The following is a 13,436-nucleotide window of genomic DNA, read 5'->3' on the forward strand; positions in this document are numbered from 1 at the left end:
ATGACATCCTGGCTTGTACCTGCACTGGTGTGGCCAGCAGGAGCCGGGCAGTGATTGTCCCCCTGTATTTAGCACTGGTGAGACCGCACCTTGAATACTGTGTTCAGTTTTGGGCCCCTCATTTCAGGAAGGATGCAAAGCTGGTGAAAGGTTTAGAGCACAAGTCCTGCGAGGCGCAGCTGAGGGAACTGGGGTTGTTTAGCCTAGAAAAGAGGAGGCTCAGGGGAGACGTTCTCACTCTCTACAACAACCTGGAAGGTGGTTATACTGAGGTGGGTGTCAGTCTGTTCTCCCAAGTAAAAAGCGACACGAGAAGAGGAAATGGCACTAGGTTGCACCAGAAAAGATTTAGGTCAGTTATTATAAAAAATGTCTTCACTGAAAGGTTGTGCAGCATCGGAACTGGCTGCCCAGGGAGTCAATGGAGTCCCCATCCCTGGAGAGGTTCAACAGACGTATAGATGTGGTGCTGAGGGACATGGTTTAGTTGTGACCTGGCAGTGCAGGGTTAACGGTTGGACTTGACAATCTTCCAACCAAAACCAAACCCAAGTCACTTCCAACCAAAATGTGATTCTATAATTTTTAATTCCGAATTTTCAAAGCAGATCTTCTTAGACCTAACATTTTTAGCACCTTTGTTAACAAAGACATCCACCTGATCTTCTGAAGGAATACACTGAAAAAAGAACTCTGGTTTTTTTAATTCTTTGAGGAGGAAGAAGGAAACAGAGGATCAGATCTCGAATATTCCAAAACTGGTTTTGAAGCCTTATAGGGGTCAGACGTCACTGCTGAGTTTAGGAAATGAAAGAAGCCACACAGAATCACATACAGGGGTAACACGTGGATGCAGGGCAGTCCTCCTGGGACATACTGCAGGAGGAGAAGGGGTCTTGCTGTATATTAATGAAAGATTTACACCAGTATCAGAAGTTTCTGGCACAGATGGCTGCCGTCTTTGCAAGGACCGGTTACAAATCTACCCGAAAAGAAGTATTTGAGTACTCACAGGCTTCTTGTAAGAATTTTTCTCTAACGCTGTCTGAGGTGCAGTTTTTACACGTTTTGATTGCAACAGCCATAGCTGGGTTTTCCTGAAAGACATTATTGAGAAATAACTGAAGAAGAGCTCACCAGACACAGCCCACCAAAAGCTAAGCCCTTTAAAATTCTGGCAAAACTGCTCTCGAGGAAATTACTATTAACTTAAATACCTTTAATTCATAAACTACATTTTGAAAGCTTCCATGTTAAAATACTGTTATAATCAAGACACCTACTGTACAATGGGAAGGTTACAAACGAACCCTTTCCTGAGAGGTTACAGGGTTGATGTATGTCCTCACCTAGTTTTCAAGGCCAGTGAGAGCTGAAGGTTCACAAATCTATGTTCTATGTCTGCTTATCCTTGCTCTATTTTAAACCTATTTTTACCAACAAACTATCAGAATTAGAGTATTTTTATTTTGCAGGCTTAAACCTCTATTTTCTAAGTGACAACACAGCTCTTCAAGCTGACTTTGCAGGGAAACACTGATTAAAACCTTTTCTCTTACATAAACATGCTCATAAACGGACTGAAACTGGTGATAAACTATGATGATTTTACTCCTTCCCGAAATCAGGATTCATTCATCAGCACTGGATGAGGCCCCTGGAGGCCTGAGAGACGAATCCTTCTCCTGGTGTTACATCTCGTCACCAACATTAGCATCAAAAGGAAGAGTTTCTGTGTCTGCAGCCAGCAAAGACTCCAGATGTTTTGCAAAATGAATACGGGAAAAGGACCAGTTCAGGGGTTTGCTGATCTTTTCGTTTTCGGATAAGGAGACAAAACACTGAGGATATGTGGGACTGGCAACAGTTGGTGTCCCACGCCAGTTTAAATGACACTTCTGGACTAATCCCATAGTAAAACAACCTTTACAGACGGTCTTGTTTGAATCGCTTACATCTGAGCAACAGGACCCGGTACGTATACACACATTTTCCATTCAGTGACCTTACACACAGGCTGGCTGGCATATTTGAGGCATATCTAGTAGTGAGCAGCATTCGAGAAGAGGCGGATGCTGCACAGTCACTCGAATAAGAACTTCACATAAGTGCAGTGAACAGGGATAAATGAGATTTTTCAGATGCAAATCCGAGCCAGCAGAACAAGAGGCCAGAAATCTCCTCTACGTTTTTGCATGTGAGCTGAACATGTAGATATATATATGATGGAAATGCTATCTTATTGTAACTACTCTTTTACCTATTGTAAGATTTCTTCCAAAGGTTTAAGTTACATATTTAGTATGTTAAAATTTAATGATACCTTTTTCTGTTCTCCCATCACAGATTCAAGTGTCTTGAATGCAGCAAAATTTTATCAATAAAAGTCATCAGCAGGTTGCTATTTAAAAACCCAAACTAGACACATGACGACTGAATAAAATCTGCTTTCTGATTCAAGAAAAAGAGCAGAGAGAGACAGCATTTTCAAAACAATAGTCCCTAGAAAAGGGGTCTTTAAGCGGTTTTACAGAGCACAAGATTTATCCGCTGTGCCCTAAGTTCAATGAAACATTGCTCCTCAAGCACGCCTGTTAACTTGGACAGGCTTAAATGAAGAATAAGAATCTCCCTTAACGCAAAGTGTATTAGATCTGCTTTTCTAAACGAAGGTATCAGAACACACTTCACACTTGCCTGAAACAGGTAATATTTATCCTCATTACTTGAAATCTATATTGCATTAAAGATTTATTTACTTAATCCACAAAGCCCAGGATGCTGAACAGCTGTTTCTGGGAAATACTGATTCTGAAGTCAGAACTAGATCATGGTCCACATGAATTATTACACCATCTACTGAAAGTCCAGACAATTTCTTCGAATGAGAAATAAACTTTCATTTTACCCTTGCAGAATTAATTTATTATAAGCTTGATATTGGTTCAAATTAAGTAACTCTCCAGCCTTCTCTTGCTTCTTTCCACAAACTGAACCTAAACCCAAATCGGGCTGAACACCCATAAATATGGTTTTACACTCTGGAAACGGTCCTAGAGCACTGAGCGCTCAACAGGGGAGTATGGCCCGAGAGACGTGTGCTTACCACGCCCGGACACGCTCAAAAGGAAGAGAGCGAATGGTTGGGGTTACAAGCAAGGACTTCTAGTTCCGACTCAGCCAGTGGCTTTGGTACAGTCCTGAGTAATTTACTTGGCTCTTTTGATGCCTTCCTCAAGCTATAAAAAATGGGGATACAGGAGCAGAGGAACTACTCTGGAGATAGTTTTCTGCTTATCCAAGATGTGGGAAATATTCTCTACATGCTGATTGCTCTGAAAAATGAATCACAAAGTCAGTTTTTATTTGTTCTGGAAAACTCAGACCAAGGCATTGAAGGCATACATTTACTTTTTATTTTATTTTTTAACTCGGAAGTTTTTACTGTTTGAATATTTCTATTCCAGAAGTGAGGCTTACCGGACTCATGTAGACTCCTTGGTGTACATCTCCAAACTGCCCTTCACCAATGCAGCGCCCCAGTTCAATTCTCTCCCTTTGAATCTCATAATCTCTGGCTATAAGAATGTAACACACTTAAAATATTAAATTTCTGATGAAGGGCAAAGAAATAATCCACACGATACAAAACTCAAAGTCAGTCACCCGAATGTCTCACATATGAAGAACTAAGATTAACACTTGCTGCACACCAACCTATAGAAATGCTGTACACACACAGTGGAAACCTCTTAAACAAACGTTTGAACCAAAGCCATGAAAAAGGAATTGCAAAATCTCATTTTCTAAATTAACTACCATGCATTATTTATTTGAATGCAATAGACATAACTAAATCCTTCTTAATTATAGCTAGTAAAAGACAAAGAACACAAATAGCCGAGGGCAATACTTTTAATATTAAATACATCCCTTCAGATGTTTAAGAGAACTCCACCATGTGGCATTTTAGATCTTGGAACCATCAAAAGAGCCCAGAGATTTTTTAAAGAGGCAACTGCAAGAAAAAATACAGAAACAAGGGCATGGCAAATAAAACGAAAGAGCAAAATTTTGAGCGTACTACACCTCTGTCAGCGTGTAACTCAAGTAAAATTGAGATGTTTTGTGGACTTATGCAATTTTGTTAACAGTCCGAGACTATCACTGATAAAAACGCCTCGGTACTTCAGCAGAACATTCAATCAATTGCAACTGAATTACTTCATTTGCAATTTCACTTCTAGCAGACATGGAAAAATGCTTCAGGAATAGCAGAAAAGCATGGACAGTATATGTTTTCACCTCTACTTGTATTATTCAGAGGAAAAAAATATAACCAACCAGCCTAGGACTTCATGACTGACGATTTTGACTTCATCAACACTACAAAAATAACGTCATCTAGAGCTGGATAACAAAGTGATAAATGCCTTTGTCATTTCTCTTTTTATGTGCTGCATTTTCCTCTTTAAAATCCCAAAGCTAACCGGTTTAGCTATAAATAAATAATGTTTATTAAATGAAAGTGAAGAGTAAACTTAAAAATTCCACATCATTCCAAACTGCAAGCACACAGGGATGGGTAAAGGGTCTCCTGTTACCTTCATCTATTCCATAGCTTTCTGCAGTGCAATTAAGAGAAAAATCAAACGCTTACTTAGAGCTTCTTAAAAGCAAGACAAGGACAAACATTTTTAAACTTTTTTTTAAAAAATGAAGAAATACAGTGATGCAATTTTAAGTTTACATTAGCAGAAGTCACGTTAGAGGTCTGTTCTGTGATCCTGACTGACTCAGTCCTTTGAGAGCTGAACGCTTGAGTCCACTTCAATCCACCAAAGCACTTACTGAATTTCATTCACGTCAACAGCCCATCTCGTGGGCTTTGAACTGAAGACACACTTCAGCGTTCAGCATCATCCAGGGCTGGGCCCACAAGCAATTACTTCCATGAGAATTTAAATTAAAAGATTAGGGAAAAGAAAAGTCACACGAAGTTAGTATGTTAACAAAAATTAAAGGATATAATTTATCACAGTATCTTTTGATCCTGCAATTATTTTAGCAGAATCATGTAGTGACTTACTGCAAGACACTCAAAACATAGTGGTTTATTTCTGGAAAACATATATTCTGCTTTTCCAATTTTTATGTCCAAACATATATGTTTTTCAAAACATATATTACTACTTGTCAAATATTTTCCACAGTAGTGGAAACTGTTGTAAACACTGAAGTGATCACGAAACATTCCTGGCCACGGTGAACTCTAGAAACCCTTACATGCATTCACGGTTCTTGAGCAGAACACGGTACCAGTTTAGCAGCATCTTCCCCTCTTAGACTAACCACCCGATGTTCTGGCAGGCCTGCGTGTCAGTGGATTGTCTCTTTCTACAGAAATCCTTGGTTGCCAAAACGCAACTGTAACTTCGCAGGCAGGATTTTAAACTCCGAACGCCAGACTTCCACGTTAAATTAGTTAGCCTTGACAGTTGACCACTATAATTCAAATATGCCCTAAGACAAAATTCTTGTGGTGGCTAACGCATCTTTTGGTTTTACTTCAAAGATGAAGACTCAGAAAAACCTTGAATTTTTATTTTTGTTCCTGAAGTCTTTCATCTTGAACAAAATTGCATGTGGCACAGATGACCTCCCTCTATCACGGAATTTGAGAGTAGCAAGTCTGTCTCAGAGCAACGGTGAGATAAAGTTAGACAGCGACACACAGAAGCTTTCCAAATTGTTTGCTCTTGTCACAGAAATCTTATCCATTAAGTGTTGCATTCAGCATCACAATAAAAAAAACAACCCTAAATTTTGCGACATAAAAGGAATTTCACTGTGGAATCATCGACAGCAGCAAAACCTGGTTTCTAGGACTTCAAAACTTGAAAAACACGGACTCTAGGACTTTTCAAAAGATCATCAAGAGCATTTGCTTTGCACACACTACACAAGGCTGAAATAACAGGTTCAGTGTCTGCTAAACCAAAGAAACTTCTGGATAGAAACGTTCCCAAGTTCACTACCGTACTTACTTGAGGGCATTGTATAAGTATCTTCTTCATCTATAATCTCTGCATAGTCATCTGTCTCTGTAAAGGGAGAATTGAAGAGTTTCGGGAAAAGCAGATGCAAACAATTCCCCAGAACAGCATCTCCAGTTTATCAAGGCTCATACGTCACAACCCCCAACCTCGACACTGCTGGGACGCATTTACAATAGCGGGAATAAAACTTGCTCATGCATAGTTTATGGTATGGGAATGACCTCAGTGCCAATTACTCTATGTCACCTCGATGCATTCGACACGGAGTAATTTGAAGGAATACTTAAAGGAAGATTCATTTGTACTCCAAAAAGATCAAGTTCTGCCATTGAAACCCATCTAATCTGTTCACTTAACAAGACAGTATTTTTAACAGCAAATTCCACTGCAGTGAGGAAAAACCATTATTAACGGATTAAATTGCTTTACCTGCAATAAAGTGTGAATAGTAGTTTGCTAGTTTTTATGTCAAACAGGCAGGACAGACAGTAAAGATGTTCCAGGACAGCATCTACCCACTGTCAGTGTGGCAAGATGAGTTATTTTCCACAGCGTCTCCTCAGGCAAAAAGATTTTTTCAAGACGCACTCTCACCTTACACCAGTTTTTCTTGACCTAGTCCCAATTTTCCTTGTTTAGTGGAATTTCACCACCAGTTTTGCTGTCAAGAATCAACATGTCTTGGACAGTGCTTGCAAATAACCATTTCTCAAAAGTTTCAGAAAAATAATAGTGTACTTTTTTATCTGTTTAAAACTTAGGACCTTTATATCACCTATTCTCAAAATGGTTTCACTAGTGTCTTTTCGTATCAGAAGGTCCTTATCTTGCCCTAAAGCACTTCCAGTGAGCGTAGTTGTTCCTAAGAGATAAATTCCCCCTGGGGGTTACAAAACCAGTCCACAATGCTGAGATAATTTTTGACTTCAAGGCTTTTAAATCCTCCTCACCAACTCTAAATGCACAGGAACCTTTAAACAGGTGGCTTCAGCTGATCACGTAGGGGGCCACCTCTGCAAGGCAGGATTTACGCCCCCTTTTTCCCCATCTGCCCGGGAGCATATGAATATCCCTTCACCTCCCTGGCATCATTCCTAGAAGTATGTCCTCTGAGTGGTGAAGGGGACAAAGCCACAGTGAGAGTGGAAAGGATGGCATGATCCCTTTTGGCAGCAGCCCTCAGTTCAACAAACTCAAGCCAGCTTTGAAATATTTATATTACACACATACATAAACAAGAGGCTTAATTTTCAGACCAACTGAATACTCAACAATTAGGAAACTCCAGGTTGCTCATAACCTTTGAAGTCCCACACACTTCAGTAAGTGAATGTAGTCTTATGATTCTAACTTGGTACTATTTTAATGAAATTAAAGCTATTTTTCTTTCGAGCTCCCACAGGAACATACCATGCCTTGTGAAAACAGGATCAGGAAATTTTATGCCATTTAAATTTTTACTAGGCAATTTCTATTTAGACACAGCAGAACAGAGTCACCCGATGAAAATTCAACTAATTATAAAGACAGAGCGCAATTCTAAACACCCTCCAGGGGCACTCATCTCTTTCTTGGTAGGTGTTTTTCTCCCTACATTACAAACTCACGTTTTTCTGAAAATAACCCTCAGTTTGACCTAAAAAATAAGCTTCCCTTAGAAAGAAATCATTAGTGAGATGTGACCCCAGTGCAATGGGGATAAATCACTCTGCTTCCTTGTGACGTTGTGGTAAGATGTTTTTAACTTTTGTGGCATATATGAAGCTGGTATTTGGGGATACCAAAAAGTTCGTAATCTATGTTAAAAAATGGACTGAGTGGAAGACATTAGAAACATACCTGGGAAGATTGTTAAATGTTAAGAAACTAGAACGGCTGCCACACGGGACTTTAAAAAACCCAAATATTTGTCACACTGGATTATGGAGCAGAGCTTACAACCAAACGGCTTGGTTTGTTCAGCTCTCTAGTTTAAAATTAATGAAGTTAACTCATAATAAAAGCATTATCAGAACACCACAGAGCGCTTTACAGCATGTTGACACATTGCCCAAAACCGTCCTGAAACTAGAAGGGTCTTCAGTAGCCAATCCAAATAAATTATATGTATGCAATTAACTAAACAAATACTTCCTGATACATACTTAACACTCCGTAGAGGAATACATAATAAAGATTCAGAAAAGAATTCCTATACGTGGCTGGCATTGGTTCTGGGAATCTGAAGAAAATTCAATCGAGGCATTAACGCTGATGCGCTCAAGGTGTTCTGCAACAAAGATACCTGACCTCCCTCCCTCAGGGGCCGTCTTTACCCCACGATTAGAGTCATATACTATGAGATGACTGTCCTGTCTGCCAGGAGCTATTCCAGAACCTACGTGAAGTCCAAAGCCAAACTCAACTAGGCAAGGCTCTCCGGGCTGCTCTACCTCAGAGGAATGTGCTAAACAGTCTCAAGGGCTGAACACTCACAAAAAATCAGTGACTCCAGGAGATTTCTATCTGCAAGGCCCTTTGTCATCCTAGAAGAACTGAGATTTAAACTCAGGGCTCAGTATCGCTGCTCTCTTGCACATTTTAAAACCAGCACAGAACCTTTACACCTGCTGGACAACACCAGATTCGTCTAGATGGAAAAATTAATAGGTTGGTTTTGGACAAAGATAGTGTTGGCGGTAGAGGGGAATGAGACAATTTGAGCTTGACTAAACATGAATGCATTTATTAAACAGTAGAAAAAACATCCTACGATACTAAATCCGTAACAGCTATTCCATGATCTTAACCACCTGTTTGAAATTCCCTTTGTTATGATTTTTTCCCATTTATCAGAGCCTGTAATTTATAAAAGAAGACAAGCACCAATAAAACGCTATGTAGGGTTAGTATCTGAAATACAACTTCTGAATTTATGACAGAAAAAAATGTCCTCAGAGTTCTTAATATGTGAGAAAAGAAAGCAAATTGGAGTAGTATTATCTTGGATTTATCTGTGCTCTGACAGACAGAAAGGAGATGAAAAGTTATACACCTCCTTTACATTTTACTGCGAGGAAGGCCACAGGACATTATCTCTTCTTATCGCCTTCTTTTGCATAGTGCTTTTTATGCCCTTTTAGCACCTCCTACATAGAAGAATAAAGATACATACACTATCAGTAGTAGCAGTTTGATTTTTTTCCAACATCAGATGGAATCCTTTAGAAGAATAGCTAAAAGTATCTTTAAAAACAAAAACCAAAACTTGTTTTCAGAGGATAGCAAGTTGGTATTTTCTGGAAAAAAAGACTGACAAGTCTGGAAAAGTTAAATATTTTGTAGTAAGTTTCAAAGTTCTGAATTGCAACATTAAGATATGTCTTTAAGATTAGTAGTTTGAGTAGCTGAAACTGGATGAATATTTCACTTATTCAATCTGCATTAGTTTATCTTGTTCAGCCTCTTTCTATGCAAGGAGCACTAGTGGACTACGGAGCACTCGGATGCTACCGTGCCTGTAAAGCATCATTTCTCATGGGGAGCATCCACTGATCTCCTTCACTGACCCAAAATTCTGTGATACAACCGTTTCAATCAAACTGAATGGACACTTGCAAACCGATGAACCTGCTTTGCATCATGCCAGGAGTTTCACTGCGAACGCATGCAACGCCACATCCCTGAGCGTTTGAAATTTTCCTTTTTCAATTCCAGTTTAGCAGCAAGCGTTAGTCGCATGGCCTGTAAAGTACAACATTTATCGGCTAATATCCAAAGCAGATTGCTTTTTAATATTAAAAGTTGCATAAAATGTATTACTGAAATGTGCATTAAGTGATATATGGATATAAGAGTTGCATATTGCACGTTAGTAACACACAGACTGGAAAACATATTACCGTCCCCACTAATTTCATCTGCAGATCCAGGTGGCATGCAAGGAAAGAGAAAAACAGAGGGGGAGAGAAAAGGGACAGAGAAGGGGGAGGGGAAAATACACTATTAAATTCATGAGTAATCCAAAAGTATTCAGACTGCAGTTATATTATACACCTGCCTCAAGAGAAACCAGAAAAGTAGCAGAATTTAAGACTTCTCAACTAAACTCCAAGGGACAAAGATATTTTCTAAGAAGCTTGTATGATGAAACAGAATTAATGACTTTCACACACCAATTTACACAAAAATTAAATTTGGGAGTGCAACTACTTTAACGCATTGTTCAGAAATGCCAATTTCTGGTTTAAGTCAATACCTCGCTACAAAACAGATCTTCTACAGCCAGATGTGTCAGTTCGGTTTGACTTTTCACACACACTTACGACTTTGGATAGTAACTAGAGTCAGTGTTCACCCTTTCAAAGGAAATGCCCTCCTGTGCTATCACTTCAGACATGAGTAAGAAATGGAACCATTTAAGTATTAATTACACAGAGCATATTGCACTTACACAAAGCTGAAATTTAAACGAGTGGCAAACGGAGCAACTCTACTGGGAAGCTGATCAAACGAGCACCATATTCCACATTTATGGCAGCAGCCCTATTCCACACCAATACCCACAGCACAAGCTGATGCACTTTAGACATTATTTATAAATAAAAGGAAAATGAGCATTAATGTAGTAGAAGTAATGCACCTATTACTCCAATTCTTCTTACCCCTAAACAAAGCCAAACTGGTCCAGACCAAATGCTGACCCAGTATGCAGCCAGAAGCATCACTGTATTCAGTGTTTAGTTCAAAGTGATCTTAGCTGATGCACATTGTTTCTATTCTATGTCATTCATAAGCATGCGGGATCAGGGGTCCAAGAATAAACTAAAAACATATTACCAGACCCCCACGGGTACAGAGGGGCTGCAGAGCGATACAAATGTGTCTGTTAATATTCATGTCACCGTAGAATATGAAGCTTACAACTAAGTCCCTCATCAATACGGGGACCGGCGAGTTGGTGACACTGCACGAAAATCCAATTCAACAGGAGGAAAGGGGTAGCAGAAATTTCATGAAATTATTCTTGGAGCTCTGTTTACCTGAGGCTGAAGTAGTAAAAAAACAGTAACTGCATTAGTATATTCAGCTCTGGAGTTAATAAGGCAGCCCTGTACAAAGAGCAGTGCAGTACCCTTAGGCGGCGGCTCATGGGAACAGAAGACGAAAGGCAGAAAGCGTCTAGCTTTCTTTACTTTATGCTGACAGTGATTGACTCCTTTACAAAGAGGCAAGAAAAGGAAAGAGAAAAACAGAAACAAATTATTTGGAAATAAAAGAAAAGAGACTGGAGAGAACATCTACAGTGCACGAACATAAAAGTAAAGGTTTACATTACATTTCTCTATAGGCAAATGGATATACAAATTTGCTGCCACTCTAATGCATATCCGCTGTTCTCCTTCAACCTTCTTTCTTCAACAAAGTTACTTGTATTTCAATTTTTAGAAGCGAGACTAGAATCTATTAAAAAGTCAGCGTTTGCCATCTATCTATATACCATCCAGTGACGCTGCAAAGGACATTGTCCATCCCAGAAGTGCAATCCACTTTTGCAAGCTCCCCTCCTCGACTGTGCTGTAGCTGAACTCTGATATAAGTGGCAGCCACCAGACTTCAACATGGACGTATTGACTTTCTGGACCCTTAAAAGAACTTAACACAAAACAAGTATTGCACATAGCAGGGTTACACAGAACAAGGGAAAACACCGTTCCTCTGTCCCACGGAAATACAGCACCGACCCGTGCCATGGTCTGCAGTCCGCCACTGGAGTTTTCTCCCCAGCGCAGACTGTCTCGCCAGTGCACATTCTGCCTCTCCAACGACCTCTGGGCGAGCGCCCCATGGTACTGTCCTGGCTGTCCCCTTTCCTAGTCACCCCACGGCATTTAATTAAGAAAGTGCTTAGCAGGAGGAGAGAGATTTTTGAGCGGCAGGAAATGTGAAGAAGCCACAACTGATTTCACAAGGTGAGAAAGAAGGACACAAGACACACCGGGAACCTGAGGATAGAGGCTCCTTTTATTTCTCCTGCTATCTGTTCGCTTCTCTCTGCTTCATTCTTCTCCCTCTCTCCTCTACCTCAGGAAATGCAAGAGGTGAAGCCAATCAACTAAAAGCCCACCTCCTGCTGGTAGTCCCTCACAGTCACAACTCGGGAGTGAGGCCAGCCACCCAGAGTCACACAGGCTGGAGTACAGGTGGTGACAGAGAAGCCCAGTACCACGGCAGCAGCACACGGGCACCGCATACCAGTCAGTGGTGGGAGGAGTGGACGAATAGCAGAAAAGGAGAATTACCTTTTCATAAAAATAACTTCACATTTTTCATAGATTCTGGAAATCTAAGAACGATCAACACAGCTACATTTACGCAAAAGCATCATCTTATAGACACCTGTGCAGGTTTTTGTGGCTAGATTTTGAGGGATAATGTGCAGCAATTTTTTAAAGGTGTATTAAGTGTGTTCAATCACTGTCTAATCTGGAGGCTGCACGCTGAACTTCACATGTGCAAATCTAATGGGTAGAACTCACTATCATGTACTACGTGTTCTTTGCTAAGGTGGCAATTTTAATCCGAAGTTAAAACAAGTAGGTGAGATTTATCACTGTATCCTGAACAAAAAAGTACTGGGGTGATGGAACAACCAGGAACCATTCATCAGTTGTGAAAACGTACATGCCATTGGACATGACAGAACATTAATCAGATTCAATGCTAAAAACTAAAAGAGGTGCAAGGAGAGGGCAAACGACTGAGGAAGTTAGTGTGTGTATCAGTATTTCTGTGTCTACCACGTTACTGCACTCCTAGGGACTTACCTTCCTACCACCACAGAGCACCATTTTCAGTACTACCACTCTAACACAAACCTGAAGTAACATTCATAAAAAGCTTCAGACACAGTATGCAAGGCAAGAACTAAGTGCAACAGCTGTTTTAAGAGACTACTGGAAAGTGCTGAAATGACAATAAAGGAATCCAATACTCCGTACTGAAACAGAAGAACAGGTACAGAGTCGCTGGAAGCGATGCAAGCTCTCCAAACGGGAAAAGATGGTTCAACCCTTCACCTGTCCGCTCAGGCTATGAAGCTCATTTAAGCCTGAAAAGTTAACTGCTCACTTTTACACTGAAGCACGGGCAGCAGAAGCTGGCTGAAACCTGACAAACCTATTTCACGTGAAGGGCGCACCGAACCGATGAAGGTGGTTTCAATTCATCATGTACGCGTCCTGATCCCTATGATACACAGTCCAACTCGCCGCCTGCATTCCAGACTCTGCCTTCATGATTTATTGTCCAAAGTTTGTTCCACTATTCTGCCAGACTAAATGGAAGACAGCTCTTAAACCTACCACATCTTCAAGTCTAGCTACTAAAGAAAGTACA

The 13,436-nt window shown here is 40.3% G+C and overlaps 1 protein-coding gene across 1 annotated transcript in view; it reads right to left on the minus strand.

Annotated features, from left to right (window-relative positions):
• Window positions 1–1,012: 1,012 nt before the first annotated feature.
• Window positions 1,013–13,436, minus strand: part of LOC104500001 (focal adhesion kinase 1) — a gene marked incomplete at its 3' end in the record, with an annotated part of 74,542 nt that continues 62,118 nt past the window's right edge. The window contains exons 13-18 of the mRNA XM_010143586.1: window positions 11,173–11,253; window positions 9,941–9,958; window positions 6,048–6,104; window positions 4,605–4,625; window positions 3,481–3,578; window positions 1,013–1,097 (exon numbers count right to left, since the gene is read on the minus strand). Of these exons, the coding sequence (XP_010141888.1) occupies window positions 1,013–1,097; window positions 3,481–3,578; window positions 4,605–4,625; window positions 6,048–6,104; window positions 9,941–9,958; window positions 11,173–11,253 (360 nt within the window). The remainder of the gene's footprint in view (window positions 1,098–3,480; window positions 3,579–4,604; window positions 4,626–6,047; window positions 6,105–9,940; window positions 9,959–11,172; window positions 11,254–13,436) is intronic.

The sequence above is a fragment of the Buceros rhinoceros genome, unplaced genomic scaffold (genome assembly GCF_000710305.1).
Source record: "Buceros rhinoceros silvestris isolate BGI_N320 unplaced genomic scaffold, ASM71030v1 scaffold4019, whole genome shotgun sequence".
Taxonomy (NCBI): Eukaryota; Metazoa; Chordata; class Aves; order Bucerotiformes; family Bucerotidae; genus Buceros; species Buceros rhinoceros.